General features: G+C 39.3%; 1 protein-coding gene and 1 long non-coding RNA gene across 19 annotated transcripts in view; both read left to right on the forward strand.

The window, feature by feature from the left end:
• The first annotated feature begins 1517 nt into the window (after positions 1-1517).
• Positions 1518-9246, forward strand: LOC119006671. The gene is made up of 3 exons (XR_005070865.1): positions 1518-1825; positions 3109-3201; positions 8567-9246. It is a non-coding gene; the product is annotated as an uncharacterized LOC119006671 (long non-coding RNA).
• Positions 9247-13574: 4328 nt separating this feature from the next.
• LOC119005785 overlaps positions 13575-24918 on the forward strand; it is a 66121-nt gene continuing 54777 nt past the window's right edge. For 2 of the 18 annotated variants that reach the window (XM_037073732.1, XM_037073733.1), the window contains exons 1-10: positions 13581-13833; positions 15009-15056; positions 15252-15284; positions 16945-17207; positions 18315-18594; positions 19394-19444; positions 19715-19785; positions 20017-20305; positions 20628-20671; positions 23170-23446. In XM_037073732.1, coding sequence (XP_036929627.1) covers positions 15047-15056; positions 15252-15284; positions 16945-17207; positions 18315-18594; positions 19394-19444; positions 19715-19785; positions 20017-20305; positions 20628-20671; positions 23170-23446 — 1318 coding nt within the window. In that variant the 5' untranslated portion in view covers positions 13581-13833; positions 15009-15046. Of the gene's footprint in view, positions 13834-14558; positions 14639-15008; positions 15057-15251; positions 15285-16944; positions 17208-18314; positions 18595-19393; positions 19445-19714; positions 19839-20016; positions 20306-20627; positions 20672-23169; positions 23447-24918 lie in introns of those variants that run through there. The other 16 variants (XM_037073724.1, XM_037073722.1, XM_037073727.1 and 13 more) reach the window with 13 other exon arrangements.

Consider the following 24918-nt stretch of genomic DNA (forward strand, 5'->3'; position numbering starts at 1 on the left):
CTCCAAATCTTTACTGTACAAAGTATCAGATATAAAAGTACAGACACGGACAATGAATAACCACAAAACCAAACATAGAATAATAATAATAATAATGATGATGATGATGATAATAACAACAACAACAACAACAACAACAACAACAACAATAATAATAATAATAATAATAATAATAATAATAATAATAATAATCCTCTGAGATGAGTATGACAGGCGAAACATCTTCAAGAAACTGTCTAGTTGCCGGAGATACAGCACCTAGATTTACCATTACCTGGATGACTGAGAACCTTCATCAACAATAACGATAGCCATGATAATAATAGTATTAGTATAGTAATAGTATTAATGATAATGATAATCCGTTAAATGAAATGGATTGGCTTGGATTAGGCCAATTTTCTCTTATGAAAAGGAATTTCTCTGAAAATAACAATCTTGTTTTAAATACCACATTAATCAAACATATTTATACAGGATAAAAACAAGACAAAAAAGGCTTAAGTTCCATTTTTGGATCACCTCCATTAAAAATAACAAAACAAAACGTGATGATGGGCCCTCTAGGATTCCCTTCCATTAGAAAAACATGATAAAGTATTGTCTGTGTGTTCCTCCACTGGACAAAATGTGAAAGGGTTCCCTTTCAGGTGTCCTTCCAGTCAAATATATTTTCCCATGTATTTAATTACAGGTGTGCAGTAGTCATAATCACATAATTAAAGCTGCGAGCAGCGTTGGTCGGGCCCTCGCAGTCCACGCACCTCGGGGCATGCTGCCGTCAGGGCTTCCGCACGCAACGCCTCGAAGAAGCCGTTTCTTTATAATTTGGTGCCCTGCTCCCGCTGGCATTAAGTAATGCACGCTGAAGACAGAAAAAAGAGCGTGTACTGCTGCGTGATTCCCCAGACAAAGACTGAGATGACGGTCCGCTTCTGGAGCTGGCTGACGAAAATGTCCACATGAGGCATGATGCAATGAAATAGTTTCAGGAAGAAGCTGAAAGTATCATCGTCCAGTAGCTGAAGAGAATTTTTTTCTCCAGTTCTTCCAGCTGCTCTACACTCTGGCGATGATGTCACGCACTCTAGCTCACGCAATACACACCCATTATAAAATCAGAAGAAGGCCTAAAAATCCGTAAAACTAAAACTGTGATGATTTGGAAACCGTAAGAGATTTTTAAAAACTGAATACATGCCCAACAGTTCAATGTCTTCTCACTCTTTAAAAGGTGGAATGGTATCTGTAGCTCAAAGCATGAAGCACAAGAAGAGGTTGAAAGTCGATGAGTTTTGAAGAGGATTTTAAGATTTTCCCATTTACTTTCCATTCAAACTAATCAGACTGCGACCAGATCGCCATCTATAGGCCGATTTGCACCAAATTTTACACAGAGCCTCATCAGTCCATGGAACACAATTATGAACATTTACATGATAATCAGACTGTATTTTGTTTAGATGTGCAAGACTGTCTGCTTTCAACACAATATGCAGGAATTTTGTTGCAGGTTCCCTGCTCGGGCCCTAATTAAGGATCCATGGCGGGACTCAAACCCAGAGCAGAAGCAAAGCCTCCATTCACATCCTGCTCTACCACCTGAGCTAAACACCATTATGAGTTCACACTGGATGAATAAACACAATGAGTCCCGCCCACAGACTTTCTGACGAATGCAGGTGGAGCGCGCCGAAAAGGGGCGGTCTCGCTCGTTTCCCGCGTGAAATTAGTGGATTTCCCTCCAAAACTGTAGATGTGTATTTAAATAGCTGTTGGATCGTCACTCTGGTTCCAGCGGCTCTACTCTGAGGACACGAATACGGTCAGTAAACTCTTCTGTACGAATCTGCTTTATGTGTGTGCTTACCTGCTCAGTTCAGGTGTGTTCATGTCTGTGTGGGAGTTGTATAGTTCTCAGGTGATTAGCCCAGGTGATGTTCCTTTATATCAAAAAGCTCCACATTGCAAAGTAACCTCCATGTTGTCTCAGCCTAGTGCCGGTTAAAATGGAGCCAGCCTCCCTCTCATGTCGGTCGCGGCCGCGCCGCGGACTGTATGTTTTGCCCAATGCACCAAACTCCATTGTGATTTTGGCCGTTTTATATCTGCGGTGTTTATTACATGAACACTGCACAGTTAAGTAAATTTGGGTCACTGTCTCAGAACAAGTCGCTAGTTTCGTTAAATTCGGCTTGAAGTATTATTTATTTATTTATTATTTTAAACGGCATGAAAGCTGGTTAGCTAACGTTTACTGGTCAGTTTAAGTCAGTGGTTATGTTAGCTAGCTGAGTTTAAATTTGTTGGAGATGCAATGCAAGGTTTGGAAACATGTTACCAGCGGCTCAGCTGCTTTATTAACGGGCTACTGACACTATAATGAGCTTATAAAGACTTCTGGGTCATTTCATCGTTGTGTTTTTACAGACGGGTTTGCATGTTAGCTAAGGTGTGTGTCTGTTGGAGAGTGTTAGCATGACGCCATTATCGTGCTGTGTAATGTTAGCTTGTTAATACTATCATCTTTACAGCTGAATATCTGAGTACAGCACAGTTAGCTAACAGGCTCCAGGTGCTCAATAATGTCTCAGTATGTTAGTATGTCAGCATCTAGAAGGTCATTTTTAGCAGCTAAAGTAGTTTATACACAAAATAAGCAGCCTCATTGTAGCTGCACAGCATGTATTCAGTGTGTTTGTCTCAGTTTTGGTTTAATGTGTTACTGCAATCACTGCACTGTGTGTCAAAAGATAGACTTTGAAATCATATTACTCGTGTATAAAGCTCTTAATGTTCTCAGAACTTATTACATTTGGTTTACATTTGTTTTACCTTTAAAAAACACATTTATTAAATCAGATGAAAGTAGATTTTATAGTGCAGAGTGATGTGAGACTCCTGAGGTGATGTCATGCACGCGGTCACAGACCGCTATATCATTCTTTATTATGAAATGATAATCCTGTAAGAAATCCCATTTTGCCAGATGTGTCTATACTCTGTCCATACATCTTTTTTCTGCTTACAATCAGAATATGTGTATACACACAGACATATATGCATGTAGTCATCATGTTATACTAAAGTGCCTCCTCCTCTCTCCAGGTGAACAGTGGGACTTGTCTTCAGCTTCAGGTGGAACAGCTCTGACCTGTATGGTGATCAGACCCGGAGAGGAGACACACCTGGTCCAACCAGGTCAGTGCAATATAGGTGCAAAAATTAGAGGCAGAAAGTGTGAGTTTTGTCAATTTCTGCTCATTAATACTCTATGATCAGTAAATGATTTTAGAGGATAGTCGAGTCTCATTCACAGGTCGTTGAATACCGACAGTTTGGGTTGGCAGAAGCCATGACAGTGTCACTGTTGGGACACTAGTCTCTCTCCCTCTTTTTCTGTTTGTCTTTAAAAAAGCTAATTAAAAAGGCAAACAAATTTGCAAGCAAGCAATGTACAGGTTAGTTCAATGGGGAATAAAAGAAGGAAGTCATAGTATTTTAATATTTACTAAGTGCGATATTGTAGCCAGCTGGCATTGTTTCAGTTTAACGAACACCTGCATTTATATATATATATTATGAATTATATAATTATATTTTATTTAACATGTATATCTCCACTGTTCAGCCACAACATTAAAACAACTGACAAGTGAAGTGAGCATTGATCATCTTGTTACAATCAAATGTTCTGCTGGGAAACTTTGAGTTCTGTCATTTCTGTGGATTCTCTTTGACAAACACAGCCACCCAAACACCGTTCAGACCAACTGCACCCCCTCATGGCAAAGAACCCAAGGCCTCAAACTGGTCTTCTCATTGTCCAGATCCCACTTCAGCTGAGCATCTGCTGGATGCGCCAGAACCAACTCCAATCCATGTTGGGGCCCCCATGGATCGGTCTTGGCTCTGACTGCATCCAGTGGAAGCTCAGCTGGATTGAGATCTGGGGAATCTGGAGGTCATGTTGACACCTTGAGCTCTTTCCCACGTTCCTCGGGTCGTTCCTGAGCAGTTTTTGCAGCGTTGCAGGCGCGTTGTCCTGCAGGGGGCGCACTGCCACCAAGGAGTGCTGCTGCCATGAGGGCGTGTACTTGGTCTGCAGCTGTGTTTGGGTGACTGGTGTTTGTCAAAGAGACATCCACACGAATGCTGGGACCCATAGTTTCACAGCCGAACATGACATTGGAACAAAATCATCCATGTTATTTATTTCACCTGTCACTGTTATAATGATATGACTCTCAGTGTATACACATGTTAAATACTCTATATATGTCTAAAATATCTATATGTCTATATTTCCTCTCAGTAAATCAAAATCTGATTGACCTGATTTGATTTGATAAAGCAAAACCTGTTTGAAATACTTGTACTTCCTTTGAACCCTGTTGGTTTTGAGCTGGGACTTTTACATTTAAATGGACAGCTTCATTTATGTAGATTCAACACTAACATTAGCCTCGGCGTATTCCCCTAGCAGGCCACTAATAAGGATCCTATTCAGTTTCTGACGTGCAGCTGTGTGGTGGTGAAGTTTTTGGTTTAGAAGCGGTTCTTGTGGTCACATTCATGGTAGAGGTGCAGCAAACTGAGCTGTAAACACCAGCAGAATGACCGGAGACATGTTAATTTTTGGTGGCTTGTGTAAGGTTTGTTAGCAGTAGCATTCTTATTCATGGTAGAAGTGCAGCGGATTGAGAGCTACGACACCAGCAGAATTGAGCTGAGACATGTTGTTTTGGAGGCCTTGTGGTGTAGAGCTTTCTGGGGACAAAAGTTCAGTAAGAGCAGTCCCGTTGTTAGTGGTCTGCCAGGCTTACCTGGTGTTATTGTAATTTATAGTTTAACTTGGCCAGACTTCAGCTATCTTCAATGGCAAATGCCCGAGTGCAGTCCATCGGAGCTGTAAGCAGTGTTTTCCATGAATGGCAGTAGTCAGGCCTTTGATCAGTTGCTGGTATTGGTAATAGCGTATCTTACGAGCCCTCGTGCGATCCCGCCAACTTACAGGTCCCTCATGTCCAGAAACCTATGGTTGGTAGAAGCGTGCACATAGTGTGCGTGTTTAGCTTGGGCTTCGGCCTGGCTAGGGACATGCTCAGGGCCACGGTAGAAGCTAGCCTGACGCCACTAAAGCGGCTTGGATCTCTGCCCTCAACTGTCCATGACGATTTCCCTCGCGAGTTCAGTGTGTATGGGCGCGATGCCTTTGCTTGAAGATAATGTTGAACCTCTGTGATAAAACTAAATGAAAACAATTGCAGGAATTCATTTTCTTTGCAACTGTGTGCAACAGCATCCTGCTTGATAACACCAAGCAGAGATCATTACAAAGCTGTTACAGGGCCCTCGGCCTTAATGCCCAGCAGACCACTGATAACGATCTGAATGTGTTGTGGTGACATTTTTTCTTTGGAAGCAGTTGTTGTTGTTGTTGTCATGTTAATGGTAGAGATGTAGCGAAATGATAGCTACAGATACTTTGAGTGGTTGTTAATTTGTCTGAGTACTTCTGAGTGTATTGAAGGTTTGTTTTTAGTTCTTGTACATGTGCACTTGAGCGCACAACTGTGTGCTCAGAGAGTGCTTGATAAGCTTTATGAAGTCTTTGGAGTTGTTGTCTTGTGAACTGATAGCTACAAACAGCTTGAGCGGTTGTTAGTTATTTTGCACCCTTCGGAGTGTACTGAAGGTTTGTTTTTAGTTCTTGTACATGTGCACTTGAGCGCGCAACTGTGTGCTCAGAGAGTGCTTGATAAGCTTTATGAAGCCTTTGGAGTTGTTGTCTTGTGAACTGATAGCTACAAACAGCTTGAGCGGTTGTTAGTTATTTTGCACCCTTCGGAGTGTATTGAAGGTTTGTATTTAGTTCTTGTACATGTGCACTTGAGCGCGCAACTGTGTGCTCAGAGAGTGCTTGATAAGCTTTATGAAGCCTTTGGAGTTGTTGTCTTGTGAACTGATAGCTACAAACAGCTTGAGCGGTTGTTAGTTATTTTGCACCCTTCGGAGTGTATTGAAGGTTTGTTTTTAGTTCTTGTACATGTGCACTTGAGCGCGCAACTGTGTGCTCAGAGAGTGCTTGATAAGCTTTATGAAACCTTTGGAGTTGTTGTCTTGTGAACTGATAGCTAGGAACAGCTTGAGCGGTTGTTAGTTATTTTGCACCCTTCGGAGTGTATTGAAGGTTTGTTTTTAGTTCTTGTACATCTGCACTTGAGTGCGCAACTGTGTGCTCAGAGAGTGCTTGATGAGCTTTATGAACCCTCGGAAGTTGTTGTTCTGCTGGCGAAAACATCGTGGTATGAAGCTTTTCAGGCTAACATTGTTAGCTAAACAATGTTGAGTGCTGTAAGCTACAATAGCCAGTTTGCCACTGTAGAGTTCCAGGCACCAAAGTTCAGTAATAGCAATCCAGTTGTTTGTGGTCAGGCTTGTGTGAACTGACCAACCAGACCAGACTTAAGTCCCACCTCAAAACCCATAGGATTCAAGGAGAGTTTTTACAGCCACTGGATAATCACAAAAAATGTATATAAAAAATGTATCTTGAAATAAAATGTAATTGAAAATACATGTCTTCTCACTGTTAACAACTTGACTCTCTATGAGTCCTGTTAATAGCTCACAAAGTGCGTTATTTGACGACCTGAGAATGAGACTCAAAAAGCAGCTGTCTTTGTACAGAATTGCTTTATAAGTATGCCGGCATCATGCAATATATCAATTAATTAATAATTGTCCTCCATAATGCAGGACACTGGCTTGTCTCACATGGCCTCTCTAAGATCTCAACTTTCTGCTTTTAATGCTGATTAACTTAATCTATAATAATATATCATGTTTCATCAGCAAATGTTTAATATTGATATGAATCGACAAAGTAACTAGTAACTAAAGCTGTCAGACAAAGTACTGTGAAAGTATGAATAATATAGTTAAAACTAAATTTATGCAAAATATGAAAATTATTTAACATGTATATATATATATATATATATATATATATATATATATATATATATATATATATATATATATATATATATACACTGTTCAGTTGAAACATTAAAACAACTGACAAGTGAAGTGAGCATTGATCATCTTGTTACAATCAAATGTTCTGCTGGGAAACTTTTAGTTCTGTCATTTCTGTGGATTCTCTTTGACAAACACAGCCACCCAAACACCGTTCAAACCAACTGCACCCCCTCATGGCAAAGAACCCAAGGCCTCAAACTGGTCTCCTCATTGTCCAGATCCCACTTCAGCTGAGCATCTGCTGGATGCGCCAGAACCAACTGCCATCCATGTTGGGGCCCCCATGGATTGTTCTTGGCTCTGACTGCATCCAGTGGAAGCTCAGCTGGATTGAGATCTGGGGAATCTGGAGGTCATATTGACACCTTGAGCTCTTTCCCACGTTCCTCGGGTCGTTCCTGAGCAGTTTTTGCAGCGTTGCAGGCGCGTTGTCCTGCAGGGGGCGCACTGCCACCAAGGAGTGCTGCTGCCATGAGAGGGTGTACTTGGTCTGCAGCTGTGTTTGGGTGACTGGTGTTTGTCAAAGAGACATCCACACGAATGCTGGGACCCATAGTTTCACAGCCGAACATGACATTGGAACACAATGATCCGTGTTATTTATTTCACCTGTCACTGGTTCTAATGTTGTGGCTCTCAGTGTTTACACGTGTTAACTGCTTTTTACAGACACACTCAAAACCTCCCAAAAAAGGCTAAAAACTTCCACAAATACACAAAACATTCTCAAATATACTCAAACCTCCACAAAAAACTTTAACAAATTCACTAAAAATTTCCATAAATTCACTAAAAACTTCCACAAATATACACAATACCTCCACAAATACAGTCAAACCTCCACAAATCCACAAAACGTCCATAAATTCACGAAAACTTCCACAAATATACACAAAACCTCCACAAATACACTCAAACCTCCACAAATCCAGAAAAAACTTAAACAAATTCACTAAAAATTTCCATAAATTCACAAAAAACTTCTACAAATAGACACAAAACCTCCACAAATACACTCAAACCTCCACAAATACACAAAAAGTCCATAAATTCACTAAAACTTCCACAAATATACACAAAACCTCCACAAATACACTCAAACCTCCACAAATCCAGAAAAAACTTAAACAAATTCCCAAAAACTTCCATAAATTCACTAAAAACTTCCACAAATATACACAAAACCTCCACAAATACACTCAAACCTCCACAAATACACAAAACGTCCATAAATTCACAAAAAATTTCCATAAATTCACTAAAACTTCCACAAATATACACAAAACCTCCACAAATACACTCAAACCTCCACAAATCCACAAAAAACTTATACAAATTCATTAAAAATTTCCATTAATTCACTAAAAACTTCCACAAATCGACACAAAACCTCCGCAAATACACAAACCTTCACAAATATACTCAAACCTCCACAAATTCTCTAAAAACTTCCACAAATAGACACAAAACCTGCACAAGAGACGTGAAACTACCACTGCTCTTCTTTCTCATCTTGCAGGTGATGGACAGTTGAAAGGACGAATCACCAAGATGAGCCAATCAATGGAGACGAGCCGCCACAGGACCTGAACCTGTACTTCACGAGGGGGATCAAACATGGCTGATATATCTGCAGTTCACTGCTCGTTTCTCCAGAACGAGAGCAGCCAGGAGCTGAAAGTTGTGGGCAGAGGAACAGGCTGCTGAGGACGAGTTGGACGACGGTTTCCTGAAATGAATCCTGATTTCCTGTAAATCAAGTTTTTTGGACTGACATGTTGTTCTCAGACTGTGAGACTCCCGAACATCCTCATCAAAATAGACTCTTTGGTTTCTGTCCGTCTGTGATGAAGCATCAAATGAGTCTCTTGTGAAACAGACCTGGTTCAGTTTGTTCACTTAATTCACATCATCTTTCTACAAACTCCCCTGTTTTTTATTGGCATTTTGCTTTTATTAAAGCAGAGAAGATGGAAACAATTAGGCAGCTACCGACCTACCTGTACGAGAAGCTTGGTTTTTTAAACTGAGTACTTACTAATAACAAATAGAAGATGAGACCTGGTGAGCAGAAATGTACTAATTTGAAAAAAAATCAAATGAGAAAACATTTAAAAATATGTAATGAAGAATATTTTCGATATTTTTTTCTTTGTAACCAAATGGAATCAAAATAAAGACATTTTCTTTGTAACTGTGTGACTGAAATGACTTATGTGACTGGTGCTTCTTGTCAACACCGTTTAGCTCTTGTGTGGGACATTTAATGTCTTAAATGTAGGCCACATGTTCACACCTTCACATCTAAATGTTGTTTAAAGTCTTATTTCACCTCTCAACTTTGTTTTTATTCCAACTGTGTTATGTTATTGTATACAGAATCGCATCCTCGCCCATGGAGAAAGTGTAGGGAAACAGTACAGCTTGTTGGAACTTGTTCATCACTTCTTTTATTGAAACTTAAGCAGGAATGTGCAGGTTGTGTTCATCTTTGACATTCTGGACGAGTGTCGACTTCCTCTGGACTTTAGTCATCATCAGATCCTGTCTGATGTTACAGAGTCGATGTGCTGCTGACAAGCCTCATCAACTGCTTCCCTCTGCCTGTGACAGTTTCACTTGTGTGGGTCTGACTTAAGTGTGGGCCACATGTTAAAGTCTTCAAGTCTTATTTTACCTCTAAACGTTGTTTTTGTTCCCAACATGTGATGTCATTACTGTACAGAACTGCAGCCCCACCCACCGAGAAAGAATTGCAAAATAACGGCAATGACTGGAGACAGTCACAGGAAGTTACGTCATATCATTCTCAATTATTAAGTGATCATTATTATTATTCTTTGACCTTAAATGTTCAGCTGCTAGGACAGGATTTAAGTGACAGAGCTGACATGATGTCATCTCTGTTTGTCGGTCAACATTTGAGGTGATGAGGGCGGCACATGACCAGGATGTATGTCTTATTGACCTTATTTATAAAAATAATAATATGTATAATAATGTATTTATTTTTAGAGCACCTTTAAAAACAGTTTACATATTTAGTTTCATTATGATTTTGATGATTTACCACACAGGCAGTTGAGAGTCACAGTAAAGTTCAGTCCAGCCTGCTGAGATACGAATCATAAAACAAAAGGTGAAACACCTGAAAACAAAGGAGAAGAAATGGAAGAGGGACGGAGGACAGTGTGTTCTTTAGTGTTTAACGGTATGAGATTGTAAAAATGTCCACATTCCTCAGAAGCCTCACATTAAAGATATGTACAGATACGTTTGTCTTTTAACTGCTTCAGAAACACTGCAAAGAAAAAAGAAATTAAAAACTACCTGACAGGTTATATGACAGCAAAAATATAAGAAACACTCTCACAACATAATAAATATGTACAATGAACTCTGTAGGTATAATTTGCATTATTATCTGTACCATCTAATTATTCCACAACAAGCTCACCAGGTTAAAATAAAAAGATGTATAGTTAACTGAACATAATTTATGGTAAAATAATGTGTATTGCTCCATAATGTACTTAAAAAAATACACTAAACTGTATGTGTTTTTTTTGTGTCTTATTTAACTTATTTAAAGAAAAACTCTTCTGTCTGCAGATGAGTCGGTGCGTCTCGTCTCAAAGACGCACAGCAAACACAGATTCAGACCCATCGATGAAGCTGCACAGGGTCTTAAATAAGAGCTCCAGAAGTCCCTGAAGCCCTTACAGGAGAACCTAAAGGTCTTTGAACAAGTTAAAGGAAACTGAGATCAAACAGCAGAAGGCATCAAGGTCCAGGCCCGACACACAGAGGCGCAGATCAAAGAGCAGTTTAAGAGCTTCATCAGTTTCTACAAGAGGAAGAGGAGGCCAGGATCTCTGCTCTGGGCAGAGAAATAGCGGCACTTTCACAGTCAGAGCCACAGAGGAGGATCAGACAGCTGAAGACGTCTCAATCCTGCAGAACGACAAGGCTGAAGTGAAGAGAGTCCAGCAGCGCCTCCTGCTGGAGGATCCACAGCTGGTCTCAGGAGCTCTGATAGACCAGGCCAAACATCTGGGCAACCTGAGCTTCAACATCTGGAATAAGATGAGGGACACGGTCTCCTACACTGCTGTCATTCTGGATCTGAACTCTGCTCATCCAGAACTCCTCCACTGTTTGTCTGTGATGATAACTGTGCTGATGATGAGGACTGTGGTGATCAAGCAATGTGTTCTCCCACTGAAGTTTATCAGGAAATAATGTCTCTGCAACAGTGAAACTAAGTAAGTTAAAAGTTCAACCAAAAAGGAAAGTTCACTCTTTATCTACTCACCCCCAAGCTGACTGAAAGTCAGGTGAAGTTTTGTGGTCCACAAAACATTTCTGGAGCTTCAAATGCAAGACAATGTGGCAGCATTCTCCTAAAAAACTGAAATAAAAACTTCAAAAAACCCCACAGAAAATAAGATAAAATGGCTCATTGCAGCTTGTCCAGCCTCCAACACAAACATAATGTGATAAAATATTAGAAACATTTTCTTATTTATGGCTGATTGGAATATTACATCACTGACTTTCTCATGCAGTTCCCATGGATCGTGATCAGAATCAGAATCAGAACTCTTTTATTCATCCTGCAAATGGGGATATCTGTGTGTCACAGCAGCATAAGGACAGTTCAATTTAACAATAAAGAATAATCATAGTACAAAATGAACAACATAATAAAAAGGTAAGAAACAGATTCCTATAAACATAATATGTACAAGTGTCCCGCCCCTTTCTGTGACATCACCCCATGAAGTCATCGTTCACATTTAATTTAATTACTTGTCCACATGAGGCATAATGCAACGAAATAGTTTCAGGAAGAAGCTGAAAGTATCATCGTCCAGTAGCTAAAGAGAATTTTTTCTCCAGTTCTTCCAGCTGCTCTACACTCTGGCGATGATGTCACGCACTCTAGCTCACACCATACACACCCATTATAAAATCAGAAGAAGGCCTAAAAATCTGTAAAACTAAAACTGTGATGGTTTGGAAACCGTAAGAGATTTTTAAAAACTGAATACATGCCCAACAGTTCAAGGTCTTCCGACTCTTTAAAAGGTGGAATGGTATCTGTAGCTCAAAGCATGAAGCGCAAGAAGAGGTTGAAAGTCGATGAGTTTTGAAGAGGATTTTAAGATTTTCCCATTTACTTTCCATTCAAACTAATCAGACTGCGACCAGATCGCCATCTATTGGCCGATTTGCACCAAATTTTACACAGAGCCTCATCAGTCCATGGAACACAATTATGAACATTTACGTGATAATCAGACTGTATTTTGTTTAGATGTGCAAGATTGTCTGCTTTCAACACAATATGCAGGAATTTGTTGTTTTATATTTCGGCCGTTTTAAGGACTATCAAAATTCTTTTGATAACTTTTTGTCAGGGGGGTCCATAGATGCTTCACGCAAAATTTAATGCCAATTGGTCAAATTGCCAAGGAGGAGTTCGAAAAAGTAGCTTTTTCATTTGTCGCAATTTTGCGAATGGAAAGTTAATGTAAAAGTGGGCGTGGCCTACACCAAATAATTCAGCTGCATGCAGGGAACATGTAGATAAAAGGTTTACCAATGTGTGACACAATATGTGTGAGTTGTGGGCCAAAAACGCCTTCAAGTGGAAAACAGCGCCACCTGCTGGTCATTTTTGGTGTGTAAGTTGCAGGGGCTAGTCTATACCACGCCTATGAATTTCATTCCCATAAGTGTTATGGTTTGGGCACAGGGCCAAATATAATTTTAAACTGGCATCAGGGCGCCACCTAGTGGCCAATTGATAAGTCCTTTGTCAGATATCCTCAAGAGCGCAGTGGCAATGACTATACCAAGTTTGGTGTCAATCCGCCCAACCGATGTGGAGATATAAACTATTTGAATTTAAAGAGCGCCACCTTGTGGTCATCGCCTAACCTTTTGGACACATCATCAGGAATTCATGTCAAAGTATTATCTCAAGTTTCATGTCATTTGGACACACCGTTGTGGAGATATCCAACACTTCCTGTTTGGCAGGAAATCTGCAGGAAGTTGTTATTTAATAATGTGAGTATTGTTTGGTCTATCAAAATTCTTTTAATAACTTTTTGTCATGAGGGTCCACAGATGTTGTGTGCCAAGTTTCGTGCAAATCGGTGAAATCGCCTGGGAGGAGTTCGAAAAAGTAGGTTTTCGACATTTTGCGACGTAGCGAAAAAAAAACGGTAGGCGGAAATGGGCGTGGCCTATACCACGAGACTCAGCCCACTTCACTGAACGCGTGGATATAAGGAATTTGAATGTGCGACAAAGTATATGGGAGTTATAAGCCAAAACGCGCTGTGCTTAATAACAGCGCCACCTAGTGGTGGAAATTCAGGACGACAATAGATTATAACATTTTTCGCCAGGTGTGACTTATATTCCAAGTTTGGTGAGTTTTTGGGTATGTCCAGGCAGTGAAAAATGCAATCATTTCGTCCGAAGAAAAAAAAAAAAAAAAGAATCGCTTCAAAAACAATAGGGTCCTCGCAGGTTCCCTGCTCGGGCCCTAATAACATTCTTAAGCTTCACCTGACAGGAGCTGGGAGGGACCGCTGAGGGAGCACTGGGCCGCTTGTGAGTGCTGTGGGACGGGGGAGTGCTTTCACGTCAGAGTCCCCGGAAATCTCAAATAACACCAGAAAAAGTCGTTAGATTTGTCGCTAGTCGTTAAGTTGGCAACACTGTCCGAGGCTGTGCAGTTAAATGGACACTGGTTTGAGGAGTAAAGAGGTAGGTGACCTGACTGAGACCGGACGGAAGAAGAGAGAGACTTCTGGTGTGTGTTGTTACCAATCAAGCTTGGAGGCTTTTCCTTAACACCAGAGAGCAGAGCTGCTTCACGGTTTTTAAATAAAACGTTGAGCGTTTTTTTTTTGTTTTTTTTTTTTTGTTCAGTTTAACAAAAGTGGACGAACTTCAGCTTTAACTACTGCAAGCTACTAGAAAGTAATACATCACTCAACATTATGAAACATTTTAGAGTTAGCTTACACTTTCCCAACGTTCTTATTTCCAACGGACGATACTAGCTGACGGTTAGCTAGTTTTCTAAAGTGGTTTAACACGACGGTTGAGTTATAATTGTTATTTATGAAGACGGTAATTAACGTGTGTGTGTGTGTGTGTGTGTGTGAGAGAGAGAGAGAGAGAGAGAGAGAGCATTACATTGCACCCCATTCGAATTTAGAACTGGGTTCATAGCGGGAGGGCTTTTAATTTGAAAGTACCGACTGTTCCTAGCTTGCCGACACAGCAACAAGCTAACACAACCAAACCGCTACAGAGACCGAGGAGACGCTGCTTCTCCTGGATCTCTGCGGCTGCCCAGTTGTTCATCTTAATGTCCGCGGATGAAGTGATGGACTGACTGCTGTGATCAGCTGTTTCTGGGTTTTAAAACTCCTCGGCTGTGGGTCGCAGGTCATTCTAGTTTAACGGCCATGCTATCTTAGTTAGCCTAGCAGTGATGAGAAAGTAGCAGCAGCACGGAGCTGTCATGTCTATTGAAGGTTTCCAGGAAACTCTGTAACGTTATGTGAGAAATGTACTTTTCATTACTTCCTCTGTACGTTGACTTTTTAGAGAATATTTAGAAGTAAACTCTGGTTGATTTTTTTTTTTTTTTTTTTTTTTTAGTGAATAAACCGAAAATTGATTTGTAACTACCATAATAATCAGCAGAGGTGCCAAACATTCTCTTGTTTAAGCCTCTCAACAGTGTGTATTTGCTGCTTTTCTCTTTCATATCACATGAAATTAAATATTTTTATTTATTTATTTATTTTTTTTGCCTCAAGGAAATCAAAATCGCCATTTTTCACAGATCACAGTCTAACAGAGGTATGCAATAAGTTAAAGAGCAGTACATGTTTCTGATGTCAAACTCTTTCTTAAATTCTTTGCAGCTGCTTGATCCTCAGCAGTAGTGACTGATGTAAATACAATGGCAGAAGGTAGGTGCACTGACACAGTAATTTATACATATATATATATATATATATACACACACACACACACACAGACGGTCACCTCACTTAATGTGAAATTTAAACAGAGAATCTGACTGTAAAATGTATTTTCAAGTTCAGTCAGTCAATCTTTTATCTCCAACAGTAATATTAAGAATATTTCCCTTAATTTTGTTTCAGCTGCAGGAGCTGGTGTAGATACCAAGCCAGAAGGTAGGTGTACAGGTAGTATGATGTCTCCTCTGTAAATGCTTTGTACTCTGTCAGTCACGGATCAGAATGTTGAGAAAAACAAAATCCGACGATAAACTTACATCTTGATTTACTTCGTGGTTGGAAATTTAAAACAGGCTGAACTTTAGTTTGTTCTAAAAAAGTTTCCAGGTTCTTTTAAGGAACAGTGGTGGCTGATAAATGCTGCAGAGTATTACTGAACGTTTATGTATTACTGAATGTTTATGTTTATGTTGTGTTTATGTTGGGTGTAACATATTACTTTGGAGTAATACATTTTGGAGTGTGGGGAAACGCAATTTCGATCCTCTGCGTAATTACTGGCACTAATTGCGTGGTCTGATTGACAATAAAGTTCACTTTGACTTTTGACACTCTGATTTTGACTGTCAAGAATATTGTCCATCCCTGACTCACAAGCATCTTGCTAATGTGGATTAAGCAGCAAAGAGCATTTATTCAACATTTTTTGTCTGAGTCTGACAGACTTGGACAGAAAATAGGACTCAGATGCAAAGTGGGCGAAAGTACAATCAAATTTTATTAATCTGATTTTGGTATTCTCCAGGACGAATGAAAACAAAACGACTATGAAAAATTTCTGAAGACAAACAAGACGAACAACAAAGAACATAGAATAACAAAAAGCGCTCCCGAAGGAGGAACCTACTCTATTCTAGTGAAAATCTAAGATATTAAATATTACAAAATAAAACTCTCCGAAGAGGAAACAACAGGCTATGAAATGTAACTGCTCTGGTTTATCAAAGTTAATCAACACAAAATCACTCACAACGAGGAGAAACAAAAAGCTATGAAAGTTCAAACTCAAAACTCAAAATACCTGACCAGAAAATTACAAAGAAAACTCACTCTCCTAGAGAGGCAAAATACAGATGAATAAAACAAGAAATATACTTATCACGACAAAGTTCAAGGCTGTGGTTAAAGGCTTTAGTGCGCGACATGAAAGACGAAATACTTAGGCGACGCAGACAGGGGAAGACAGAGACTTTATACACATGAGGAAGGGGAACACAGGTGGAAACAATCAGGAATCAGGGATGACGTCAGACCGGTGACACAGGAGGAAGGGTAAGTGACCTGAAACGAGAGGAGAGTTACTTTTCAAAATAAAACATGAAATTCACGAGACAGATCCCAAGACAAGACAACCTCACCGCGATGTGACAGATTCATTTGTATTATCTTATTATTGATAATAATTATCTATGTGAGCCAATGTCCATGCAAACCAATGTCAGACAATAAATGTGTTTGTGTGTGTGAGCCTCTGTGTATAGTAGCTTGTTTATAAATATAGATTTTATAGCAATTCATGATGTATCTTTGTAAGCTTGGGAACCCATGTTATACATCACTGTAGTTGAGTCATGTTAAACCGTAAGTACACTTCCTGGGACCCGCATGCAGTCAAAGATGATTAAGGTGAGGCAATACAAACACAACTAGACTAAGCACTTCTGGCAACAAAATCTGAAGGCATATATTGTCTCCACTTGATAAAGAAAGTAGAAGTTAGACAGCCTCTTGTAATGAAACCTGTATATTAAGCGGCTTCATGTTGTCTTCAAATCCAATCAGTCATTGTAGAATAATATTTACCTCCTTTCTTCAGCTGAACACTTTGTGGATAAACATCAGTCTGAGCTGATCAAGAGAGTCAGCAACGTTGGACCCATTTTGGATGAGCTCCTCTGCCGAAATGTCATCCAACAAGAGAGTTATGATGAAATCAAGACTCTGCCCACTGCTGAGGAGAAGATGAGGGAGCTCATCAGTGGGCCACTGAAATCCATTCCAGGAAAATATATCTTCTATCAAATCCTGATTGAAAATGAGCCATTTCTGGTAGAGGACCTCAAGAGAATGGATGCTGAAGTGAGTAAATCTAGTTATATAAATCATTATATTGGCAGTGTGGATAACTTGGGTCGTGTCTCTCACTGTTTTAGGGCCTCAAATGGTGAATACAACTGAAGATCACATTTTAAATGAATGATGTTAACTTGGAAAACTGCACAATATATTGCAGCATCAACATCGATATGCAGAGTTTGTTGCTTGTGATTGATATGTGGGCTTCAAGATGCCAGGTTTCCTTTGCATCAGATTGTCTTTTAAAGTTGTGTTATTGCAGCCAGTTCTTGGTTAAACTTTTTGCCATGCTTACCATGTCTGTGTCAGTAGGATGAATCATTATGTGGATGTACATTTTTCATAGTCAGTTGGTTCGTCAGGAGTTGCTGGTCTGACTGAAGCTGTTTTTGTGGCCATCGGCAGTAAAAATCCTGAGCATGCTTTTGAGTTTTGTTTCTTTTCGTGATTGTGAACTGGATTGGAACTGGGATGTTTTGGCGTTGTGGGAATACTTTCCACCATTTTAAGGCGCTGAACTCTTTCACATGCCAACACACTAACAGCCACACCTGTACTGAATTGTTGTCATTTTATTGTGGCAGCACTGTCAATTTCTTTATTGTTTTGTGTGATTTTACAGAGTTATTTATATTATTTTTCTAATATTTTATCATGTATTTTTTCCACAAAAACGAATGCCAGTTTGTTTGTTTTTTCAGTACTGTGCAGCTCTAATTGAAATTTGTCAAAAGCAGTTATTTAACTGAACTTTCTTGATTTGGAAAATATTTCTTCTGTCACCATTTTTTGATGAAATGTAGATGAACCACGAGACATTCAAAATCTACTCTGTTGTGCAGCGGGCAGGATTTTTTTTCAAACTATGAGTGTAACAGTATGGTTATGAGTTTAGTAATGCTCAAAATCATACATTTTATTCATTGATTTGCTGTTCGCTTCATTGCAGCTGATAAGGAAGAGTCATGAACTGATTTGCCTTGATGAAACAGCATCAACTTTTTTGTCAAGTCTTACTTTCAAGCAGAGATGGCATTGATATACAGATATTTATTTTTATAGTTAAGAAATGATATTTTCTTATGAATATATATACCTGGAATTTTACAGGTGGTGACAGTGGGAACTATTAAAGAGCTGCTCTTGAAAACACTGACTGATCTGAGTTATGAGGAGCGACAGAACTTCAAGTGGTTTCTGCAGTTCACACTGTTCCAGAGGAGCCTTCCACAGATTCCCTGGAGCAGACTGCTGGAGGAAGACATGGCAGAGTCCCTGGTGGATGTGATGGTGGAGAAATGCGGTCAAAAGTCTTTGGAGGTGATCAGGGAGGTTTTAATGGACATGAACTGGACTGATCTGGTGCAGAGGCTGTCAGAGGGGCTTGAAGGTAAGATAGGAGGACAACTGTCACATTAATTCATAATAACAGTCAAAGACACACTGTTACAAAATCTTTTGATCTCTGGTGCAAAATATCAGATGAAGTTGATAATATAACTTGATGCATTAGCACCATATAGACCTGCCATGACAGCAACAATAGCAGAGAGTTGAATCATCATCTGTCAAACACAGTCGCAACAAAAACTGAATCATAGAAGCTAGTTCTGTTATCTTTAAGATAAAGCCATGACATTTCCACCCTGTAAAATGTATACTTGATTTTGAAGTGGGAAATCTAACCGATTCAATTTATTGGTGCAAAAAATATAAAAAATGATATTAGATATGAAATATGAAATTAGTTGAGTTGAAAGTTTTGGATCTTGACATTAAAGAAAAGATCTGATATTTTGTGTTTCTGTTTTCAAAGGGTTCAACATCTTTTTATCGAAACACTCTTCTTTATTGGGCCACATCTTTTTGTTTTTTGTCCATTGAGTTCATTATTACCAGTTTTGTATTATTAATGGCCTGATAGAAATATGACTAATGATATAAATATAATTACACTCCACTGAGGAGGGAGATGTATTTATTATTTATTAATTTCAGTGTCTTCTCATTGATTCACTCTGTGAGCTCTTTAACCATGACTTCCTCCTGCCTTCAGTTCACACACCTGTAACTGAAACACAAGGCTTTTTATTTTCAGGTCTCAGTATTATACTCAGGACAAGTACACATAAAGGTCACACACAGAGTATTTATTAATGTAATAACAGTTGTCATTAACTGTATTGCAGCTGCTGCAGGATCATCAGGTGAAGTGTTTGGTGTGAATACCACAGAGAAAGGTAGGAGACCTGTATAAATGTATGAAATGAGTTCTGTAGGTACTTTACTTCATATGTCAGTGTGTATGACCATTTAACACAGTTTAATAGAAAATAATAAAATGTTTATCAGAAGAAACTTGTTACTGATTTTTTTTGTCATGTTACTATTAAGTAGAGTTTTTGGGCATTTTACAATGAATCCTTGATATTAGAATCATTATAGTCTCACAGTCTGATTATGTTGTTAAATTAACAACATAGTCTTCTTTATGTTTCCTCTCTCCTCAGAGAAATACTATGTGGAAGAAGATCGGCCTGCACTGATCCAGAAAGTGAGTGATATCACATCTGTCTGCGAGGTGAAGACAGTTAATTTGTTAGCTGATCAACATTTTGACAATAAATAAATTAAGTGAGTCATTTTTTAGGATCTTCTGCTTCCCCCTTCTCGAGTTTTGGGCTGTTAGCCGAACAAACATTTCTTAAAACACAGACATTGATGAGGTGTGAACAGAAACATTTGTCATCATCCTTGCTGAGAAATCACACTTTAATCTCATGATGAATCTTGTTTTCTCTGAATTTAACAGGTGGAATCGATGGAGTCTGTTATAGAGCTGCTTGTGGAAACACTAAAAGATTTGAGTGTTGCAGAGCTCAAGGAGTTTATCGGTGCCCTGTTGAGTCAACCTGAGTTCCACAGACCCTTTTTAAGCATACCACTGAAGCTGCTACAGACAGCACACATGCAGGACACAGTGTTTTTTATGGTGCAGATCCGCGGCCAAAAGTGTGTGAAGAAGACAGAGGATATTTTGAAGACGATGAAGAGGACTGATCTGGTGCAGAGGTTGTCAGAAAGAGGCTCAGAATCCAAAAGTAAGACAATAAAGATAAAAACATGTTAAAATCATGTAGCTGGTATATAACATGTCTTGAGTTATTAAGCTTTGTGTTCTGTTTACATTATAAATGATAAGATTCATAATGTAGAGAAGACACATCAGCTGTGTACAGAATATATTACCACTAAGAGAGTGGGTAGAAATCATAATTTATATATCACTGTTGAGGACGTTTAACTGTAATTTTGTGTATTGTTTTTGTTTTTTTCATGAAACAATATTGCCTGATCATTTTTATTTAAAGCTGTTTGACCAGTCATCAGTAATGAGTGACTTTCTACCTCTTCTCTCCTCAGAGAAACACTCTGCAGATGAACATCGCTCTGCACTGATCCACAAAGTGAGTAATGTCACATCTGACTTATACGACACAGCTTTCCTTCAATAGATGGAAAAACATATTTAACATTTTAAATAATGATACAATCCAAACTCAAGATTTATATGTTAATGTATCACATAAGTGAAGCTGCATTCAGGTCAAGAAGCAGTAATTAGCAGTAATTTAGTACAATCATCTTCGACCAGAATATGTCATTTGACCTACATGTTACAAAACTTGTCCAGTCCTGTTTCCTGCAGCTAGGAAATGTAGCAAAAATCAAAAGATTCCTGTCTTCCAGTGATCTTGAACAAGCAATTCACAGCTTCATTTTCTCCCGTCTTGACTACTGTAACTCCCTCTACACTTGCCTCGGCCAGTCTTCGTTAAACCGATTACAGTTAGTCCAAAGTGCAGCAGCCAGACTTTTAACCAGAACCAGTCGTTGATCCCATATTACTCCTGTTCTTGCGTCGCTTCATTGGCTCCCTGTAAATTCAGAATTAATTATAAGATCTTACTGATAACATATAAGGCACTTCATGACCTTGCCCCCAGTTACATTTCAGATCTCCTTGTTTCTCATTCCACTCCTCGGACACTCCGCTCCTCAAATTTCGGCCTTTTTTCCGTTCCACGCTCGAACTGTAAAACTAAAGGTGACTGTGCCTTTGCTGTTTTAGCCCCAATATTATGGAATAGTCTTCCCCATTCACTAAGACTATCTGAATCTGTGGACAGTTTTAAGCGGCTGCTCAAAACCCACCTCTACAGGCAAGCCTTTTTTATAGATTTCCTTGTTTGTTTTCTCATCTGCTGTGCCGCTTTTATTTATCCCTCCCTTTTGTTTTATTTTCCCCATGTTTGTCCTTCTTGCTCTCTTTTTTTGCATTTTTGTGTGCTGCTGTGTCTTATCTATTTGTTGTTTAGAAAGCACTTTGGATCTATGTATCAAAAAGGTGCTATATAAATTTAGTTTTACTTGCTTACTTACTTATAATACACTGCCTGGCCAAAAAAACAATCATCACCTGGGTTTAACTAAGCAAATGGGTAAGAACCCTCCATTGGACAATTACTGCAGTGATTAATGTGTTTCAGCTGACAGCAAGTTACTCTGTTTAAGATGGGTCTAATTATTAACCTGCATCAAGCAAAGAAAACAACTAAGAAGATTGCTGAAATTCCTAAAAATGCATTAAGAACTGTCCAGCACATTATTAAAAGCTGGAAGGATAGTGGTGAACCATGGTGAATCTTCAAGGAAGAAATGTGGGCAACCAAAAGATCTTGAATATTCTTGAATCAGATAGTAAAAAGTCAACAGCAGAACTCATGGCGATGTTTAATAGTGACAGTACGAGCATTTCCACATCCACAATGCAAAGACAACTCAAGGGATTAAGACCAAACAGCTGGGTAGCTGTAAGAAAACCACTTATCAGTGAGGCTGATTGGGGGGGAAAATGGCTACTATTTGCTAGGGAGCAAATTAATTTGACTCTGGAGCAAAAAGGTCATCTAATCTGAGTCCAGATTTACCTTGTTTCAAAGTGAAGCATCAGGGTAAGTAGAGAGGCGGATGAAGTCATGAACCCATCATGACTAGTTGACCTTCATCCCTGTAAGGCCAGGGGATGAAGGGAGTAACATTGTTCAAATAAAACCGGGTGTAAAGGAAGGAAAAGAAACAGTAGGTAAAAGTAAATCAAAAACTCCTTTATTTACACCATTTAAAAAACACTAATCAACCAGGATTGCTCTTGTCACAAGACAACAGTGCTGACTGTAGCTCAGTCTCTCTGGCATTAGCAGCACTTTATACCACTCTGCCTAAGTGGCAAGTAGACTCAGGTGTGGAGCTCCACACACCGGCAGTGAGGAGGGAGAGTGCGAGGGTGGCACCTGAGTAGGAACGGAGAAGACTTTACGCAGCAGCCTGACACTACCGTCATCAATACAAGATTGTGCTGAAAAATGTATTCAACAACTGGATGAAAATAAATGTTGTGACATTGCATATGCTTATCAAAACAATGCCATGGCAAATGCGTGCTGAAATCAAAGCTAAAGGTGGTCCAATGAAATATTAGTGTGTGTTTTTTGACCAGGCAGTGTATGATATCTTTGACACTGAGGATGAGATGAGGAAATGTCTGCATGAACATTTTTCCTGAATTTCGATTGATTTTCATTGAGAATCAAAGGTTTATCAATCAGAATCTCTTAATTGTATTTGAAACAATTTTGTAAGCATTAAAGAAATGTATGACATGAAATAATGAAAACATTTTCTTTGAGCCACTTCGACTATTTTGATTTGTTCATTGTATTACAAAATAAAATACTAATAGTATAGATAAATCAAATAATCGATAAAAAGATCACATACTGCGATCAATCAACAGCGATTACCAAATGGATCAATACCTTGTGTGATCGAGCTGAAAGAGACACATTTGTAATTGTCTTGAGTGGATTAAATAAATGTCTCATGGATGTATTGATTATTTCAGGTAGCAACAATAGCAGCTGTTCAACAGCTGCTTTTGGAAATCCTGAATGATTTGAGTAAGAAGCAGCTCAAGAAATTCAAGAATATTCTGCAGTCGACTGTCTCCCAGAAGAACCTCCCAGATATCTCATGGATGTTTAATTACAGAGCAGATATAGTGAATCAGATGGTTCACACCTACGGCCAACAGTCTGTGGAGTTAACCAGGGAGGTTTTAATGGATATGAAGAGGACTGATCTGCTTCAGATGTTGTCAAAGCCCAGCTCAGGACTCAAAGGTAAGACTGAGAAGACAAAAATTGTCTCATGAAGGTCTAATAAATAGATTTTATAATTCATAATAATAAAACATAAGGGATGGGAATGGATCAATAAATCATTAATGAAATAATCAAAAACCGAATGTTTTAAGTTTAACGAGGTTAGTATATGTTTCAAGGCTTTTGTATTGGATTGCTTTAGATGGTGTAGGTGTTTATGATTATGTATAATTTTGCAGTGAAATTTTAAATTTGTATTTATTTTTAAACTAAGTGAAACTTATTAAAGTTGATTATACTATTTTTGTGTAATTAGATTATATCCCTCGGAGTCAATTTTTATTTCTCGTCTCCTCAGAGAAACACTCTGTGGGTTTACTGTCACAGAGGACTAAAGAAACAGGAAACATTTTCTCATTTAAGGAGCTGGAATCAGAGAATTTGGATTCTTTCTCTCTTAAAAAGTTATTCAGATCGATAAATTGATTGTCAAAGTAGTTTCTATGTTTTATTGCTCTGATTGGTGGTCTGTCCCATTGCTTGACCATACACTATATTGCCAAAAGTATTCACTCACCCATCCAAATAATTGAAATCACTTCCATGGCCACAGGTGTATAAAAGCAAGCACCTAGGCATGCAGACTGTTTCTACAAACATTTCTGAAAGGATGGGTCACTCTCAGTCATGAAATTTCCTCGCTCGTAAATATTCCACAGTCAACTGTCAGTGGTATTGTAACAAAGTGGAAGCGATTTGTAACGACAGCAACTCAGCCACGAAGTGGTAGTCCACGTAAAATGATGGAGCGGGGTCAGCGGATGCTGAGGCGCATAGTGCTCAAAAGTCGCCAACTTTCTGCAGAGTCAATCGCTACAGACCTCCAGACTTCATGTGGCCTTCAGATTAGCTCAAGAACAGTGCGTAGAGAGCTTCATGAAATGGGTTTCCATGGCTGAGCAGCTGCATCCAAGCCATACATCAGCAGGTGTAATGCAAAGCGTCGGATACAGTGGTGTAAAGCATGCCGCCATTGGACTCTAGAGCAGTGGAGAAGCTTTCTCTTGAGTGACGAATCGCGCTTCTCCTTCTGGCAATCTGATGGACGAGTCTGGGTTTGGCAGTTGCCAGGAGAACGGTACTTTGTCTGACTGCATCGTGCTAAAATTTTGGTGGAGGGGGGATTATGGTGTGGGGTTGTTTTTCAGGAGCTGGGCTTGGCCCCTTAGTTTCAGTGAAAGTAACGCTGAATGCTTCAGCATACCAAGAGATGTTGGACAATTCCATGCTCCCAACATTGTGGAAATAGTTTGGGGATGACCCCTTCCTGTTCCAACATGACTGTGCACCAGTGCACAAAGCAAGGTCCATAAAGACATGGATGAGAGAGTTTGATGTGGATGAACATGACTGGCCTGCACAAAGTCCTGACCACAACCTGAACCAGACCACCTCTGGGATGAATTAAAGTGAGACTGAGAGCCAGGCCT

Source organism: Acanthopagrus latus, chromosome 17 (genome assembly GCF_904848185.1).
Source record: "Acanthopagrus latus isolate v.2019 chromosome 17, fAcaLat1.1, whole genome shotgun sequence".
Lineage (NCBI taxonomy): Eukaryota > Metazoa > Chordata > Actinopteri > Spariformes > Sparidae > Acanthopagrus > Acanthopagrus latus.